The sequence below is a fragment of the Coloeus monedula genome (assembly GCF_965178545.1).
Source record: "Coloeus monedula genome assembly, chromosome: 1".
NCBI classification, from domain to species: Eukaryota; Metazoa; Chordata; class Aves; order Passeriformes; family Corvidae; genus Coloeus; species Coloeus monedula.
Genome location: NC_138781.1, coordinates 83,784,247 through 83,796,461, shown reverse-complemented (window position 1 = coordinate 83,796,461; position 12,215 = coordinate 83,784,247). Strand labels below are relative to the sequence as shown.

Here is a 12,215-nt window from a genome sequence, read left to right as displayed (position 1 = left end):
GACTTGATGTTAAGTATTTCTCTCAGCAGACTGCATTTTTTCAGCTCTAGCAGTACACATTTGAAAAGTCTTCTCTCCCTGACTGTAGTGATTTTTCCAGTGTTGAAGTAGGCCAGTTTGCAAGTAATTAGGCATTTAGGATGATCTTTATTCTAGATGTGACTATAAAATATTAATTCCAAGTTATGTGTCAAGGAGACATTTGAATAGACATAAATAAGGAGCTAAGGAATTAATTTATTCACAGTTAGGTGAAAAATTGTATATAAATATAACAAAATCTTTAGTAAGTTTATACTGTACTACTTTTAAGAAAAGAAGAAAGAAAAATACATTCCAAGGGCCTTTTTCTAATTTTGTTTTCACTGGTGGAGTGGCTTTAAAATATACTGACTTACTTTTCTTTCATTTAATCCTGTGAAACTGACTTATTTCCCTCCAGAACACATACACCAATGCAGATAAGCTCCTAGAAGCAGCAGAACAGCTTGCTCAGACTGGGGAGTGTGACCCGGAGGAAATCTTTCAAGCTGCCCATCAGCTCGAAGACCGGATACAGGATTTTGTCAGGCGTGTGGAGCAGCGCAAGATCCTGCTGGACATGTCTGTGTCCTTTCACACTCACGTTAAAGAGGTAAAACTTCCGCTAAGTTGTGGCGATAACTTCAAGCCCTAAATGCAGTGTTGTCCAGTGTTGCTTTCATGGCTAGAACCTTGCCATAGGACATAATGAAAACCCCTGTTGTATGATGAGTTTTGGTTTGGAATGCACTGTGGATTGTGAGCTGGGGTATCATGGTGGTTCTGTTCAAGGATTTTTTAAAAATTTGATTTGATTTTTTACTTTCAGAAGCAGCTTTTACCTCCTTTGTTGTGCAAATACGCATGCTTGTTCAGTCACAGGGAAGGGAGGAGGGTCAGATCAGGGAACTGGTACAGCTGTAAGTCAGCATTGTGGGGGGAAATACTGTGCACTTCTGTTTTTTTATCCAGCCAGCTCTCCTGTTGTCTGAGTTACCAGGCACATGGTTAGATTGTCATGGTTCAGGAGACTGAAAAGTGTGGCAGAAGCACAAGGCTACATAAGGCAGCCCTGTTGCCCAGAGAGACTTTGTTTATTTCTCTGTTTTGCACATCGAATTGTTATCTTGTATATTGACAGTTCTTTGCAACCTAAAGAGCTTATCTGCTAGGGACAATGGTTTGCCTCATGTCTGCAATTTTTAGTCTTCTTCAAAGATTGAAGTAATTCAGCAGGAGAAATAAAATTCCGCCACACTTAATTTTCAGTAAGATTAGCTTTTTGCTCCAATTCAGAACACAGAACATGTGAATTTATAAGCTCATGGGAGAGGATGGAACAGGCTACAGCAATAATAAGGATGTCAGTAAGGTGTTCTGGTTTTTGACAAGCTTAGGTTATTTGGTTTCTGTTTTGAGCTCATGTTAAATCTCCTCACTGTTCGAACTCAGTGAAAATATGAAAAGCTTCTGGATCATAGCATGTCCCAGTCCGTCTTCCTTCCCTTCACTGTACATTGTGAAATGGTCTGTTTAGTGGCAAAGTGTAGTATTCAAAGTAGCTTCTTCAGCAAAACCTCCTAGAGGATAAGAGGGGGAGTTTTTTGTAAGTGAAACATCTGCTTAGCACTTGAAACAAAAGCACAAAGCAGTTGGTCTTTGAAGGAGGTCAGGATTGAATTTTTTTTTAGCTTTAGACATGAGTACATAGCTCCCCCATCAGTTTTCTGTTAGATGGTTCCTTGCCAATACTCTCACAGGACTCTCTGCTTGTTCAAACAAAATATAAATGCTGTTTCATAAACTGTTCTTAGGGGGCAGCTTTTTTGTTTCAGTTTCTCAAGCAAATAGTACTGGTCTATTATTTGTTGTGAAGCACAGAAGCAGTCAGCTGCTGAAATGTGTTCATGTTTTTTATATATATTTCTTCATTACCTGTGTTTCTTAGCATCAAGAGCAACAGCTGGAATGGTATTTAAGTAGAATACAGTTGGTTGTAGTGATGAAAGACCAAAAGTGTAAAAGGATTTGCTTTCAAAAATGAAAAAAACCTGAAAGGCAGACTGATGTGTGAGTCACTGTTGAATAATTCTGGGAGGCTGATCCAGATGTGCTGGCACATTGCCAGTGCTCCCTTAGATAATAATGTTTTATTGAAAAGAAAAAAAAATTCTGTATTTTGATTTATTTCTTTGGGAAAATGGCTATTATTTTGAGTCTATAAGCACGCACAGCTGTTACTGTGGAAGCCTCTTTGCAGTCCGGACTTTGGTGGAAAAGTACTATAGTGGCTGGTGTTGATTTTTTTTTGTTTGTTTTGTGGTGTGGATGACCTTTATACTTAGTAAAGCAAGGAAAAATTTTCAAACTACCTATTTGTGTAAGGGAGGATGTATTTTTATATATTTGCATTCTACTTAAAAAATACAGATGAGAGAGTGAGGCGGGTGGTTCATAGGTAGTAGACTGGTCCTTGGTTCAGGTGCAAAGAAAGAGCAAGCTCAAAGCTCTCCTGTGCTTTCTGTATTGTGATCTGTTTTCAAGAGCATGTTGTTTGTTATCAAACATGCGTGTGGAGTGCTGAGAAGGCATCACAAAGCAGATGGAAGATAAAAATGCCCTAACCTGAAAGTCATCCATGCTTTATTGGCAGGAGAATTGTGTTTCTCCTTCAGGATGTGGGAAGTCGCTGAATAAATTAGTGCATACCTGTAAGCAACATAAGCTTTCTGCTGTATTGTGAAGAGATTAACATGCACACTTAGCTAGTGAAGGGAGGAGTTCAAGCAGTAGGATAATAGGTTAGCTGTTTAACCAGAAAGAGGTGCCTTAGTTGTTAAATAAAAAAATAAATACATACAAAAACAACACCAAAAAACCCAACCTACCAACTGATCAACCCCCCCCCCCCCACCCAAAAAAACCCCAAACAAAGCAAAACACCACCAAGGCATTTTGCCGTTGAAGTATTCAGGGTGAATTCTGTCTCTTGTATCTTTTTGTGGTGGTAAAAAAATAGGTATTAAGAGTTAAACCCCTGTTTGTGTGTGACAGTTTGGAGGGAGCTACAGAGCTTAGAGAAACTGTTTGTCTGAGTTATTGGCTGTTTGAAACTTTGAAATCTGGCTCCAGTATCCTTCCAATCACTTGATTTCTTTGAAGTAGGATGTTTCAGTATGTTTTATTCTTTCCCCCAGAAATTCTGCTTGTTGAATGAATGCTTCTCATTTGGATGCAAGTATTCCAGTACCACTTCTCCCCTGTAGATTTACATAACCTTTATACCTGGCACAGAATTTGCCTGCAACGTTTCCCAGCTTCCCTGGGAAGCATCAGCCCTTCAGTGACTGCACAGTACTCTCACTCTGTTCATGCTGAGTAAATCAGCACAGTTTCTGCTTTCAGCAGTGTGATGGCCACAGGAAGCTTGTCCTGGAAGTAACAGACTCTTGCTATATGTGTGCACAGAGCAGCTGTGTAGTATGTGTGCAGCAGCCTCTTACGATGCACATGGAAAATACTGTCTGTCTTCAGCATTTCCAGAAATTTTTGTAGTGAGGTAGTTATAAGCTGGTAGAACTCGCTGTGGCTTACAAACATCAAAAAACCAACATACAAGTTCTCAGACTCCTCATAGACTAACCTCAATAGACAACAGTTTTCACTGGGGAAAAAAAGGATCTATTCAGAAATGACAGAAGTACAGTGTTATGTAATGGTACCACTCATTTTGCTTCATGGTGATCTGAGAAAATCAGTTGCTTGCTATTTATAAATTGTGATTATATGCTGCTGTCTTATTACTAGTTTTAAAGTTGTAAGGTTGTGAACATTGATTTTTAGCTCCCATGCAAACAGTGAGAAATTTCAATCTATAAGCCAGCCTTCTCAGTAAGTGATGTACTGAAGTTAAGCTGTGCACTGGCAAGCTTTAAAAGTGTTTTGGATCATACCCCTGTCAGGATCTTTGCATTGGAAGTACTGTGTCTTGACAGATTCCTGGCCTGAGGATGGGCAAGATACAACTGAACATCTGAAACAGACCATTGCAGGACAGTGGAACCCTTATGGCTTTTGTGCCGTTGGACATCTAATAGTATCGCAAGGGTTGAGGTGAGAAAAAAATTGCACAGGTGAAAGATAACAGTTAAAAACAAAGATAACAGTAACAAACAGTTATAAAAGGTTGTGTGCAGAACACAGGAGCAGGAGTCTCAATAGTCTCTGCTGTGAAGTGTGTCACAGAGTAGAGATGAACAGCATTTTGGTGTGAGTTCAAATTCTTCCATACACAGACATACACATGTGCACACACACTCTCTCCAGAATGGCTCCCTCAGCATCTGTGAGTGGGAAGACTGAAATCCTGTCCAAGCCAGGTGTTTGTTGTAGTGCCAAAGTAGAGCAACAGATATTTTCCTAACTTGAGTCAAGTGTGGGAATGCAGTTCAGGCTGACTGTATGTGGAAGAGAGTATCTCTTAAGAGCCTGTTGCTTTTTTGCATATAACCTTTTGTGTTTATTCTGACAAGTCGATTATAAAATAGCTCAGAGCACTTTTTATGTATACACAATGTGCTTAATGGTGTTACTAGAAGACATGTCTCTTCTTTTTTCATCTTACTCAGACTAAACTTTGCTCTAGAGTAGACTGAGGTTGAAACAAAGAGAGGGGAAGTGGAATTGGCTAGGTTTTCAGATACAAGGCCTTCGTTACCAAAGTAATGAAACAGTAGTCTGTGCAAGCTTTGGAAGGAAGGTGGCATCATTTTGAGGATGCCAGTGCATGGGAAGGCAGCGGAGGCCTTGCTCTGGCCACAGTGCTGCCCATTCATTCACATCTACCTATGAGGCATGTGCATTTGATTCAAAGAAGCTTGTTGATAATGGTTTCACTTTGTCTCACAACTCACTCCTGGATATGTGCCCTCCTCTGCATTGCCCAGTGTAGGAGTGTGTCCCTCGCACAGCCTTGCATTTGTTTCATCTCGAGGTAGATCCTGAGATTGATGCCTTGAGAGGCCTCCCAGAAACAGAGACCAGGCAGGAGCAAGGGAACAAAAGAGGCACTCACTTGAAAGGCCTTCAAAGGTACACCCTGGGGAGCCCGAATCCATTCTCAAACTGGACCCCAAGAGGGACAACAGGTCACAAGTTCTTCACTCTTTTATAGGTTTGGTTCATCTGCATAGCAGGGTTAATTCTCTAATTAAAGCTTCAGTTTTCCCTTCAGCTTACCCCCCCTTTAGAGGCTCTTTGGTTTATACTCTTCTGCCCAGGACAGTCTAAGTGTCCTTGAAAAGCAGGCCTGGAGAGGCCCTGCCATGTCCACCCAGCACGAGAGCAGAAATTACCAGGCCACAAGAAACTTTCAGAGTCACACACCAAACAGTACAGAATCTGAAAAATATAAAGGTTAAAACGTAAGGCATCAAGATGACAGCCCTGCTCCTTTGGTTGCTTGTCCTTCCTGGGTGTTTGATCTTTGTGCTGGTGGTCTACAGGTTAAATTTGCATGTCACAGAAAGGCTGCTTTCTCCTCTGCTTGCTGTTTCCAGGCAGTGGAGCATCTTTTGGATGCCACTATCTAAGTGTAAAAGGCTTTATCCTTCAGGCTTGTGCATCTCCAATGTTTTTATGGTGTCATTATAGCACAGCAGTGGTCGATCTAACAGGTCTCGCAAAAGATACAAAGTGCACTCTGGTCAGTATTTTGATTCGCTGCTCATCTGGAGTCTGAAAGTTCTGGAGGACACTTTTAAATCTGAAATGAGAAACACTTCCAGCGGCTGCCCACTCAAGTGTGTAGTGGCTTACTGCTGGTAGGACTGCAGTTTAGTTTCCCAGCACAGGTTTTCTTCTCTCTTGAGTTTTTCAATAATGGTAGCTCCTTTCCTTGGAAAAAGGGATGAAATTTAAGTCCAAGTGTTACTGAAATAGCACAAAGTGCTTGACAAAAGTGAGGCAGAAGTAGGCCTTTATGCTCTGTTAAGCTATGTATAGACAATTTTCTCTTGTTCAGTTAAGAAATAGGGCAAATGTTAATAGGGTAGTGTTAGCAGGCAAATATTAACAGTAGTTGATGTAATTTTGTGAACATGTGGGAAACTTGGTTTTGCTGCAAGGATGACTTTATTCTGAATTGGAAATTAATACCTTTATAACCATACAATAGATAGGGGTATTTGAAGCTTTTAAAGGTAATTATATTTAATGAAAAAAAAAATGCAGGCATTTAGCATCTTAAATGCTACTGAAAGACCCTGGAAGACAAACTCCAGGGGGTTTAACATTTTAAGGTTTTTGTTTTTAAAAAGACGCATACTTTGTCCACTGCATATCCTGAAAGCCAAAGCTTACAGGCCAACATACACACAGAGCCCCTTTCTATGCCTAGACATACTTGTTAGGGAATAGTATTGCAACACTTGGCCCTGTACAAATAATAGCTCCTTCAACAACTGTGCCTGTGGTAATGCACATACTGCAACAATGTGCTGGGGGGCGGGGGCAGAAAGAGGAATTTGCAGTTTTTACACGCAGAAACCGCGTGCCTTTCTTTGCCTGAGCCTACTGAAAAGGCAGACTGAGAATCCAAAAGCTGTTATTATAAAAATGAAAAAATAAATTGTGAAAGAGTGCGATGGATATTTTACCCTAATAAAATAACTCTGTGCTCTTGGGTAAAGTATTTACTCAAAAATAATTGTTCTCTGTTTATATTCAACAAAGTACAGTAGGGTCTTATTTAACTGCAGTCTTTCAGGAGATTACAGAGATGGGACTTAAATGGATAGAGGCCCATGATGGAAACACTGAAACTTCCAGGATGTTGCAGACAATTGAAATAATACCATCTCAGTGACTAATGGCATGCTCCCAAGAACTTAGGAAAGAGGTAGTACAGGATGCAGGCTCATTCAAGCAGATGTTTCTTAGTCTGTGCTATATTTAGATCAAGAAAAAAATCTGCTGAGTGAAACATTTGCCTGTCAGGGATTCAGAATTTTATTTCCCTCTCCAATTTTAATTCTGATAAGATGCAAAGAGCAGATGAAAAGAGGAGAAGAACCTCCTTCTGTGACTGGATTGAGTTATGTATGCAGTTTTCTCACTGTATGTTAGAGCTGTCTTGCCGCTGGATAAAGCTCTTACCGAGATCACAGGACTTGATGGTTTGTTTAGGGATCTTCATGTTACTTCTCTTACAAAGAATAGAAAAAAACATGACTGGAAGTTGCTCAAAAGTTCACACCGAGAGAAAGTTAATAGTTTTTTAATGATGAGTTTGTGATTTTTTTCCCCACTGGATTTTTGTTGCCAAGCTCTCTTTTATGGAATGATGTGTTACTTCAGAAAGTCATTTCACTGTAAAATCTGTAGTTCTGCACTGATGAACATGTATGGGTAAGCTCTAGTCTCTGTTCACCCCCTGCTGTAAACTGTTTGCTTTCTTTTGGCTTTGCTGTGCAACCTTGTACAGTCTTCAGCCTTAATTTTGTATCTGAAAACAAGGTAATTTATGTAATTTCCAGTATATCCAGGGCTCGTTCTGGTTTGAAAGCTGCAGAGGAACCAGCTGGCTACTGCCACCCATTAAGAATTAAGCTTCTCTCAGTACAGTGCATGAATTTCTATCCAGCTTTAATAACCTCACAGTTTTATTCATCTGTGGTGGCTTTATTATAACTTTTGTTTATAAACACCTAGATTATTTTGAGACGAAGATGTTTGTCACAAACTAACTTGGTGGAAAAAAGTAAAAGCTTGTTTGGTAATGTATTAAAGGAACTTTTGCTATGGAAGTGTCACAGAGCTGTTTAGTCACTTCAAAAATGGCTTAAATTGTTCCGCTTTCAACAGCATATGAATCACAGCTAGGCAAGTAATGCATACTAATTACTCTCCTTCTCTCTCTGCACTTTTCATAAAGTGTTTTTGCTTCCCAAGAGGTGGACAGTTCAGCTCATGGGCTGGGCAAACACAGTGTATTTTTGAGCCCTTGAGTACCTTGGGGGCCAGATACTATGTTTATAGTGATGCCATGCTGACCAGGCACTAAGCCAGCCAGTGTAACACTTGGTTGTGCTGGTGCCCGTGTCCTTCTGCTCGAGGCAGGTGGTGTGTTACCCTGAACTGGCTCTGCAGAGGGAAAGGTCTGCGTGTCCTCTGTTGGCTTGGTCTCCAGCATCCAGGGTGAGCTTGAGGGAGTTATTCACGTGCACAGTACCTCACCTCACCAGTCAAGCGCTTGTAGGTTTTGTTGCTTCTGCCAGATCTCCACCCAGTTATGGAAGTGGCTAAAGTGTATGTGAAGAATAAGAAATGAAGAGATGAGGTGTATTCCTTCTAGAGGTCTGACACAGCTGCAGAAGGCATGTTGTTAAAAATTGAAGTGGCTCTCAGACCTGTCTTCAGCTGCAGTACAAGTACTTCTGAGGGACCTATTGGGCAAACTTGATATGGTCTGAAAGACTCAAAATTATTTAATCCCAGTTTCTCTGTAGTAAATACCTGTGTAGATTTGGCCTTTTGTAGGCAGTGCAGTAAGCATGGAGTGTATGTAAGCACGTAGAGGTCTTCCAGCCAGCACCAAGCACATTGCAGTAAGCAGCAAAGTGTTGCTGTCAAATGTCTGTATCTGCACAGTTGAAAGCTGTACTGGTTCTGTGTACACACCAGCTCACTTGGAAGATCTCTGACTTGATGCCCTATTTTTATAGCTTAGGCATAAACTTCACAAGCCAAGAGAGGAATAAATTCATGTCCTCTAGGCATTGAGTAAAATTTTCAGGTTGTATTTTCAGGCTTCTTGCTCTTAAGTTTCATTTGTTTCCCAGTTAAAGTTGCATTCCAAAGTACACATTTGGAAAAAAACCATTTGGATGCTGCATTGGGTTATGCTGGAATGAATGTTGATGAGTGCTTCTGACCCACTTGTTAAGTTCTATTGATTTGTGCCCCTTTCAATAAGAAAGACCGCTGTGCCTTGAGCTTGTGGTGTTTACAACTGTGGAGTTGCGTTCAGGTTTGTGACAAGCATTGTCTTTGAAGCATATGAGTAGTCAGAATAACTGTGTATGGACAGTTCTGGTTTGGGGAGCAGGGGGTAGTAGATTTGTAGAAAAAAGTCTAGTTAAATCCCATTAGTTCATCCCAATTGTGAAAACTTAGCCTATAGCTTGGTTTACTCAAAACCCACAAGAAGGCATGTAAAGCTATGAGATACCAAAACTAGCATTTGATTTTAAAAAAAAGCTTCAAAGGAACTAATTAATCAAGATTGGGAATCATTCACTGAGTTTTCTATTTTAATGTAGTACTTAGGAAACCTTTATGATCAGAACATACATATACAAACAGCAGCATGAAATGGCTATTTCTGTAGAAAACGTTTAGCAAAGAAATAAAGAAAACATTTGAGTTTCTCAGATTTTGAAATTAAGCCAGTTTTGATTGTTTAGTTACGTATTTTAACAATGTTAACCTTTTAATTAGATTCAACAAATCTCTAAAATTTTCAGAGGGAGAGATTGAAATGTCATCAAAAGACCTTAATACTTTTGATTAGAGTTACTCTTTTGGGATAAAAAACAAACTCTTGTTCTTGGAATTGCAGCATTCAGGATGGAATAGTAAAATAGACAGGAGGGACTGGGTTTGAATGCTTCCTGTGAGAGCAGCTGTTCCAGTGTGATGTTGGTGCTGCTCATGGGAGCGTTGCAGGACACAGCCGTGCTCCTGCTGCTTTTTTTCAGTTCCACAATAGATGGCTGATGGTTTGCTGATGAGTGACTTTCACGCAGAGCTTAGGATGCTACAATTTCCATCATGAAATAGTGGAAAAGAACACCACAGGGTTCTTCACGTGACCAGCAGTGATACCTGTCCAGCATATACCACGGGGGTTTTGTGTAAGCTGCAGTGAATGGGCATTTTTGAGCAGGGATATGTGCACGTGTGACACAGGGAGGAAGAATGTCGAATTAACTGGTAGAATTCCTTATGATGATTTTTTTTTGTTACAGTGTGAGATTGAAATCAGGAGAGCAGCCACCATCATGACGACAATAACTTCTTATATCTGATTTGTCTCTCTATTTTGTTTTCTGAAATTCCCTTTCTTTTTCCTTTTTTTGAAGGCCACTGAAAAGTGTTATGTTGTCTGTGTGCAGTGTCAGCCTGGCAGTGCAAATTTGATGGTGGCTACAATACATCTCCCTTCCTTCCTTCCTTCCTTCCTCCCTTCTCTCGGAGAGTGTTACCATAGCATTTCTCTCCCAGGGACTCTCGCGCAGAGCTGCAGATGGGTTTCTCACTATGAACTCTGTGCTGCTCAGTCGGATACGCTCAGTTCTCTAGAAGGAAAATGGGGAAGAAAGGGTGACTTAGCAACACGGATAAAGCTTTCCTGGTATTTCCAAGAAGCAAAAACCTTTTTTGAAACAAAGGCTTGTTTTCATTAATATGAGGATGGGATTTTTCTATGAAGAAAAACAAATCCTCTTTTTCCCTGCCACCTCAGTCTGTTTTCTCTTGTCCAGGGAGATTGATTCAGAATAGCTGACTGCCTGATCCTTGGGCTTATGTTTCTTGCTTTTCCCCCTCTCCTTTAGCTGTGGACGTGGCTTGAAGAGCTACAGAAAGAACTGCTTGATGATGTCTATGCTGAGTCTGTGGAGGCTGTCCAAGACCTGATTAAACGTTTTGGTCAACAGCAACAGACCACTCTGCAGGTTACAGTCAATGTCATAAAAGAAGGCGAAGATCTCATACAGCAACTAAGGTAAAACAGATTTTTATTTAAATCTCTCCTGTTGTTCTGCTGATGTTCTGTGAGGCTCTATCTATTTTGAGGGTAGAGATCATGAGTACAAGATATGATCTATAAATAAAACTTGTAAATATTAGGACTACAGTGATCTTTCATGCTGTACTGATGGTCTCTAAACCTCTATTTACAGGAAGCTCAGCTTCTAAACACTGCTGCCACAAGAAGGAGGTTTTGTTGACATAAGCTACCTTTTTGATAGAAGCAATTAGGTGTTTTTGTAGTCTGACGTGCAGGGCTCCACAGCATTTTGAGTTCTGAGCAGCAGCCGTTTTATAAAGAGACACTTGAATTTGTTTTGCAGACTGATGAGTAACTTCACTGTAGTAAAAGCCAAGTTTGTGTCCATTTCATTCAATAATTATCTGAATAAATAAATTTGGTTCCCAGCTGCTCTGGTACATGTCTTGTTTGCTGCAGGAGATTAACATGTCTGAATTTTCAGGTTTTATACTCAGGTAAAAGATTAAGTCATTTTTTAAAATTAGCTAATTTTGATTTTCTTTCCTTGCCAGGAAGATTCAGTAAAGTAAATAGTTATCATATGCTACTTCCTTTTCACAGTGGAAGCGTTTGTCTCTGGTTTTCAAATTTTATCCTTCCTGTAAACAGAAAAATCCTTCCTAACATGCTGAATTGGGAAAAAAAATGAAAGTAATTAATTTCTTAATGTTTTTTTTAAGTACTAGAACACAATTTGGCTTTTTATTTACAAGGATGTACAAACTTAGCTTTCATGCAATGTGGCTTGCACCAACCTTATCTGAAGCAGGCTTACGTCTTGTGGTCATGTATAGCGTCCAGATTGTATGGAGGTTTTTTTTCAATAATACTCTTTTTTCTTCCCCCTTCCCTCTCTCTGCTTTGAATAGGGATTCTGCCATTTCTAGTAACAAGACCCCCCATAACAGCTCGATCAACCACATAGAGACAGTCCTGCAGCAGCTGGATGAGGCCCAGTCTCAGATGGAGGAGCTTTTTCAAGAACGCAAGATCAAACTCGAGCTGTTTCTGCAGCTCCGCATATTTGAAAGAGATGCAATAGATGTGAGTGTTTGCTTTCAGACTTACACTGCACACACTTCTCCTCTTGTGTGGGAATGTTTATGCTGAGATTGTGGAGTTGCACTGGCATGTGGCTCAAATGACCAATAGACTTAATTCTTACCTGAACTAAGGCTTCTGTCCTGTATGTGAAAGTGTCAGAAGACCTCAGTGCTCAGCAGAGCTGAGCTTTTTGGTTGGCTCTCGGTGCATCTTTAAGCAAATGTGTGGTAAAATCATGATGCATCAGTTGCTTCATCTGGTAAGTTTAGTTTGAATATCAAACTGCCTTGATATAACTAGTATGCCTGCAGTTAAT

General features: G+C 40.2%; 1 protein-coding gene across 1 annotated transcript in view; it reads left to right on the top strand.

Annotated features, from left to right (window-relative positions):
- The window catches only part of TRIO (trio Rho guanine nucleotide exchange factor), a 248,568-nt gene that overhangs the window by 113,331 nt on the left and 123,022 nt on the right, over window positions 1–12,215 (top strand). The window contains exons 11-13 of the mRNA XM_082288588.1: window positions 443–634; window positions 10,638–10,807; window positions 11,725–11,899. Of these exons, the coding sequence (XP_082144714.1) occupies window positions 443–634; window positions 10,638–10,807; window positions 11,725–11,899 (537 nt within the window). The remainder of the gene's footprint in view (window positions 1–442; window positions 635–10,637; window positions 10,808–11,724; window positions 11,900–12,215) is intronic.